At 44.3% G+C, this 7,056-nt stretch overlaps 1 protein-coding gene across 4 annotated transcripts in view; it reads right to left on the reverse strand.

Annotated features, from left to right (window-relative positions):
- Window positions 1-1,665: 1,665 nt before the first annotated feature.
- Window positions 1,666-7,056, reverse strand: part of myo7aa (myosin VIIAa) — a 91,308-nt gene continuing 85,917 nt past the window's right edge. For all 4 annotated transcript variants that reach the window (XM_036000995.1, XM_036000994.1, XM_031304039.2 and 1 more), the window contains 3 exons: window positions 4,791-4,874; window positions 2,875-2,994; window positions 1,666-2,783 (listed from right to left, as the gene is read on the reverse strand). In XM_036000995.1, the coding sequence (XP_035856888.1) occupies window positions 2,691-2,783; window positions 2,875-2,994; window positions 4,791-4,874 (297 nt within the window). In that variant the 3' untranslated portion in view covers window positions 1,666-2,690. The remainder of the gene's footprint in view (window positions 2,784-2,874; window positions 2,995-4,790; window positions 4,875-7,056) is intronic.

A 7,056-nucleotide genomic window follows, 5' to 3' on the forward strand; every position in this document is an offset into this window, starting at 1 on the left:
TAAAGTTTCTTGGTAAACCGGAAAAGTTTAGGCAACTGTGCTGAAAAAAAGTGTACTTTTAACACAAAGATGGAAAATCTAGACCTCAGAGTTATACCCGAATCTGCAAACTTCAGTATTTATTAAGACAAATGACAAAAAAAGGACTGTCAGACTTGACATGTTGTCTTAACCAGACTTTTTCCAGTGCAGAGGATTTGTGTCTAATGTGAATGTCCGAACTTATTATCACATGACACTGACACTGAGATGCAACTAAAAGCCCCAGAAAAAGCTAGCATGTGGACCTTGAGTTACGATTATTTTGTCAAACAGGAGGGATGTTACAATAGCAGCAGAAATAGAGAAACAATTAATGCATGCAATTTAAAACACCCCACAGGTCTGTTTCTAGCGTGTCACACAGATTTAAATAAATGAGATCTGAGGGGTGTACCACAGGCGAGTTCGTCAGAGCCAGGCTCTCTTTACGTTAGCTGGCTCGACGAAGCCTTAAGCCCCACAGAGATAACAGGTTACCAACGTGCTTAGTTACCCCCGGCTTTCTTCATCAGGCTCTGTGTATGTTCCTATAAAACCGTGGGTTTGGCATCATTTCACTCTATCACCGCACAAAATAGACCGATCACGTGTTACCTACTTCCGCCTATTAAGAATATGAATATGATTACAGCAAAAAATAGCAAAAAAATGCTGCAAATAATACAAGAGAGGAATGCTGGCAGAAAATTACTAACTGTGTAAATTCATAAGTTAATATATTTATTTTACCACTCAATGCAGACCTTTTATTTCTATTCTGGGATAGGTTTGGGGGGGGGGGGGCGCTCTGGCTTGTTTGTATTTCTTTAAACCAATCACAAGCATCCTGGGCAGTGCTAAGCCCCCACGCAGCTGTTGTCAGGCTTTATACCAACAATGTTCATCCTTTGAGCCTAGACTAGACTAGCCATGCAGCATTACTCACCACGGCGATCTAGCCAGGTTAAAAAAAGAGCCACCTTCGTGAACTTTGGCTTTTAGGCTCAACATACCTCGCTTACTCAGTCATTTTGTTTAGTGGAGCACCCCGCAGGTCCCTTAACGCCACTTCAGTTACACTGTTTGGTTCAAAGGCCAGAGAAGACATACATGTTTTTTTCTAAACCCAAACAAAGTGATGAAAAGTTTAACAGTCGAGAGGAAAGACACAAAACCGTAAAGGTTTCCGTCTGACCTTGTTTTCTGCGAGAAGATTACAGCCAATACTACCGTATAATATATCTAAGAAAGAACGTAAACTCAACTTGGAGGGAACAACAATCTATAGCTTCACTAAAGCTCCTGTAATGCTCTAATGTTCATCACACACACACACACACACACACACACAGAGACACACACACACACACACACACACACACACACACACAGACACACACAGCCACACACACACACACAGACACACTCAGACACACACACTCACTCACTCACACACACACAGACACACACACACACAGACACAGAAACGCATACAGACACACACACACACACACTCACACACTCACTCACACACACACACACACACACAGACACACACACACACACAGAAATGCATACAGACACACACACACACACACACTCACACACACACAGACACAAACACACACTCACACTCTCACATACACACAGACAGACACAGACACACACACATGTACAGACACACACACACAAAACTAAAACTAAATAGTCAGATGAATGAAAACTGATATTTTTAGATCGTTATCGTTGGTGAGACGTCCAGCCTGAGAATGGTGCCAGAGGAAAGGTCACGTTGTTACCCAAATCAAACATGTTTACCTGATGAGGTAAGACTCTATTTCCAGCTCTGCGGTGCTTTGAGCTGAACGCTAGCGTTAGCATGGTAACCTGTTAACTCCTGGAGGTTAGCCAGGGTTTTTGCAGTGTTCCCCAAAATTACCTTTTTAAATACAACATAGAATTAAATTAAAGACTCTTCAATCATACCACTCAAAGAAAGATGGAAAACAGGTACGGACAATATGCGTATGATTATTATTATTATTATTATTATTATTAAGTACATGTATTTATTGACATTAATATCACATTTTTATCAGTACTATCCATCTGTATATAAGAAGAATTCCTTGTAACATAATTAATGAAAGGCATTAAAAGCATGGATTAACCAATTAAAAAATAATTTAAGTTTTTGCTAAACTTGCACTTGTAGTTTATAGATGATTAAGGTCTCATGACAGCCCCCGCAAACTAAAAAAATGTATTTTCAGGTAGCAAAGTCCTTAAAATGTTCAAACACTCCGGCCGTGAACACCTGCTGCCACTTGGGGGTCACTGCAACATTTATGACAGCAGTACTGACGGAAACTGACTGAAGACCGACCTGTGTGACGGAGAGTTTGGAGGTTTTAGAGGTAGTCATCCTCACTGGACGGCTCGTCCTCGTCTTCGTGGTAATTGTAGTGGTGATGGTTGCTAGGGCCTTCGCCGGGGTCGTCGCTGCTGGCAGCCGAACTCTCCCCGGTGAGCTTTGACCCTGCGGAGCTAGCAGAAGGACTGCGGCTCATCCTCCACAGCTGGTGGGCAAAGGTCCGGCCCCAGCTGCAGTGGTGGCCAATAGGGCGCAAGTGCCGGATGAGCTCAGCGGCCTCCTGCCAGTAAGAAGTTCACTTGTTGTGGCCCCGCGCGGAGCGCTGCTTGTTCATGCTGGTCAGCATCTGGCTGATGTACGAGGTCAGCAGGTCGTCCATCTTGTAGCCCTGCAGGGGAAAAGAGACATTGGAGACATTAGTGGAACACCAGATTTCATTTGAAATGTGGCAGTATGTGTGTGCTGGTGCTGCCACCCACCAGCGAGGTCTCACACAGCAGTTTGCTTCCTCTGACCAGGTTGCCGATGGTGATGTGAAAGTAAGTGTTCCCACTGCTCCAGTTGGAGATCTTGGTGAAGGGGTGAGTAGTCAGGATGTCCTGCAAAAAATACACAGAGAGGACACGTTACTTTCAGGGCCTCTGACTGATGAGGCCAACCTGAGCGATTAACGAGCGCAGCATCAAAAGGAAGTGCCTGCAAGTTAAAGGAGAATTCCGGTCGATTTCAACCCGTAGCTCTGTGGTTTGGAAATTTGGAGTGCTGTCAGTAGCGAGAAAAACTAAACCAGTCGGTGTTGCCTACACCGTGTTATCCTCCTGCTAGCGTTAGCACCCAACAGGCTTAAACAGGGCAAGTTTTAAACATGTTTTTAGCCTCTAAACATGCTCGAAATGTCATTACAAGTGCCTCCCCATGTGCAGTGATTCCTTCCGAGGGAACACAGCAAATTTGACTGGAATATTGGATTGTATGAGTTCGACAATCGACTAGTGTGGACTTGACCGGACAACAGGAAATAAACAGAAGTATGTGCACTGGCTGGATTAACACAACTTTTTATATTTTTAACTTTTATACGATTTTGTCTTCCCACAATTAAATAAACATGACTGGCGTTAAAAATGCGTGCTCAGCTCATAGAAAACTCTGCTACAAATCAAATCAAGCGTTTCCTAAAGTACCAGCCAACCACCAGGGGGCGATCCAGATGTTTTGGCTTGACTTTTTGGGGAACTGTCGTGCTGCTGCGCACGCACCCTTTGGAAAACTTTCCTGAATGTTGCAGCTGCAGTCCAGAGTAGAAGAGTAATATACAACAGAGACAATCAAATGTCTGGAGGAGAAGGCCAAGAGCTAGTTTCTTTTGGGTAGAATGTTATTTATAGTTTGCTTCTAGGAGATGCAAAGATTTCTACGTTAGCAAAAAAAGCAGCACGACGTCAAAGTGAAAGTAGCGGTCTGTTTATTTAAATGTGAAAGTGCAATACAAAATATTTTGTCCCTTGAAATCCATGAATATACTAGAAACAAATTAAAACCTTTATGGAAAAGGTGTTAAAGGTGGTAATCTCACTCCTGGGTGTAGAGACCAGAAACTGTTCAGGGATTTGTAAACAAGTTTATGTTTAATATTGTGTTGATAGCCGGTAAGAAAGCCCTCACAAGGAAGTGGTTGACAACAGATGTACGCAAGGTTGAAGATTGGTTCGAAGTTATCCACAACATTTAAGTGATGGAGAAGCTCACTTTTACTGTGAGACTTGAACGAGATACATTTAAAAACTGTTGGGCATCCTGGGTTGAATCGATATCTTCACTTAGATCAGACTTTACGTATTATATGATGATCACATTTTTACGTCTCCTCCCCCTAATTTTTTGTTTAAGCTACTCAAATGTTCGTTCACTTACATTTTTCTTCTTTTATACTAAGAAAACATGAGTAGGTTACTTTTAATATACAAATGAATGAATGAATTTTTATGAAAATAGAAAAATTGTTACTTTGCTGATTTGTGTTTTTTTACATACTGAGTTATTGTTCTAAATGAAAATGTGTAATGTTAGTGTTTTATACAGCATTGTTCCTTTGCTTAAGATCACTTTGTTGCTGGTAAAACTACTACTGTTCAGCTACTGGTTCCTCACTGGTTTGATTTTACGTATGTTTATCTTAATTAAAATGTTGAAATGGAAAAAAATTAAAAAATAAATCCATGAATAATCATGATTATCATTTTGGCCATAATCGTGCAGCGCTACTGCATGTAAATTAACATGCACATGTAGATTAACATGCACATGGTTAACACAGACAGACAGCATTATAATAAATCCTTTAACATAAGACAGGTTTGGAGGAGAAAATATAGATTTCTATACAAACACAAACCTTTGTCTTTGGGTCAATGAGACTGACTCCGTGCTTGTTGATGGCGATCAGCAGGATCTCTGGGAAGTTGGGCTCTGTGGTTTGCTAAAGACAAAAGTAGATTTATCTCGTTATAGGCTCGTATTGCCAGATCTTCCTCCACAGCGCTGCAGAGGAGGGTCTGGCTAGTCCACACAGCATTCCTAGATAGGAGAAAACGTGCTCTGGTTTATTGGCATTTCTTTAAACCAATCACAATCGTCTTGGCCAGCACAAAGCACCGCACGGAGCCGCGGTGCCTCTGCTAAATAGTCTCTGGAAGGAACTTGTTTTGGTGGAACGTGTACGTTCAAAAGTTGTTTTAGTCGTGCAACAGAAAACTCAGATTGGACAGATAGCCTAGCTAGCTGTCTGGATTTACCCTGCAGAGATCTGAGGAGCAGTTAACCATAGTCCTCAGAAATCCACCGGAGGTTAGAACGCCAACACAAAGAAAACGGAGGGTAACGGACATCCGTCCTAAATGAGGGACATCCGGCGGAACCTCTGGCGGCACCGGAACAATCCCGTAAATCATACAAATGTTGTTATGACGTTTAAATATCAATTGATCATCTATCATATCTTATCATTTTTACGTGAACAGCATTAATGTTTCTCTACAACCTTTTTGTGAAGTATAAAAGATGTCTCGATTGACTAACGTGGTGTTTCCTTGTTTTCTTTCCTTGCGTATTTTCCCTCTTACTGTAGGTGGGACGGACTAACTAATGTAAGCGGCGCTACTGAAACGTCAATTCAGTAGTCAGCTCAATCGACACCTAGCCTGGCTCCGCCCTCCTACGTACTTCCGCTCAATTTTCATTTTCCTTCAGTACTACGTCTGGGTTCGTGGTGTATTCTTGGCTTTTCTCCGGCCAAATATTTGGCGGTCCAATCAGCGAACAGAGGGAGTGGCTGAGAACGTTGACGTTGAGAACGTTGACGTCGAGGACGTGCGCTAGAAAGATGTGAGCGAAGCTATTCGGTCCGTTGTGGCAACGCTGCCGAATATCCAGAAGTTAAAGCCCGAGCAAGAACAATCTTTGCTGAGTTGTGTTGGTGGCCATGATGTTGTGGTCCTCCTCCCCACGGGGTTCAGGAACAGTTTGGTTTTCCAGCTCGCTCCGTTAGTGGTGAAGGAGTTGGCTAAGGCTAACGCTAGCGATGCTAATGCTAAATATAAGCCGATAGTTGTTGTCGATCTCCCCTCTTGTTGCACATGCACATGCACATGACATACGTCACGACCAAACGTTAGCGATTGGTTATGGCAGATCCAGAGTGGCTCTGGGCAGATCCAATAGTTTTAAACTTCAACAGAGTACCCGCCTTCAAGGAAGTTAACACTCGTCAATGGAGAGAGGCCAGACTCTCTGTACAGATGAAATGGACCAGAGTCTGGTAGGACCAGGCTAATATAGAGTCTGGTAGGACCAGGCTAGTGGACCAGAGTCTGGTAGGACCAGGCTAATGGACCAGAGTCTGGTAGGACCAGGCTAGTGGACCAGAGTCTGGTAGGACCAGGCTAATGGACCAGAGTCTGGTAGGACCAGGCTAGTGGACCAGAGTCTGGTAGGACCAGGCTAATGGACCAGAGTCTGGTAGGACCAGGCTAGTGGACCAGAGTCTGGTAAGACCAGGCTAGTGGACCAGAGTCTGGTAGGACCAGGCTAATGGGCCAGAGTCTGGTAGGACCAGGCTAATGGACCAGAGTCTGGTAGGACCAGGCTAATGGACCAGAGTCTGGTAGGACCAGGCTAATGGGCCAGAGTCTGGTAGGATCAGGCTAGTGGACCAGAGTCTGGTAAGACCAGGCTAGTGGACCAGAGTCTGGTAGGACCAGGCTAGAGTACCAGAGTCTGGTAGGACCAGGCTAATGGGCCAGAGTCTGGTAGGACCAGGCTAGTGGACCAGAGTCTGGTAAGACCAGGCTAGTGGACCAGAGTCTGGTAGGACCAGACTAGTGGACCAGAGTCTGGTAGGACCAGGCTAATGGACCAGAGTCTGGTAGGACCAGGCTAGTGGACCAGAGTCTGGTAAGACCAGGCTAGTGGACCAGAGTCTGGTAGGACCAGGCTAATGGACCAGAGTCTGGTAGGACCAGGCTAGTGGACCAGAGTCTGGTAAGACCAGGCTAGTGGACCAGAGTCTGGTAGGACCAGGCTAGAGTACCAGAGTCTGGTAGGACCAGGCTAATGGACCAGAGTCTGGTAGGACCAGGCTAGTGGACCAGAGTCTGGTAGGA

This window comes from Sander lucioperca, chromosome 5 (assembly GCF_008315115.2).
Source record: "Sander lucioperca isolate FBNREF2018 chromosome 5, SLUC_FBN_1.2, whole genome shotgun sequence".
Taxonomy (NCBI): domain Eukaryota; kingdom Metazoa; phylum Chordata; class Actinopteri; order Perciformes; family Percidae; genus Sander; species Sander lucioperca.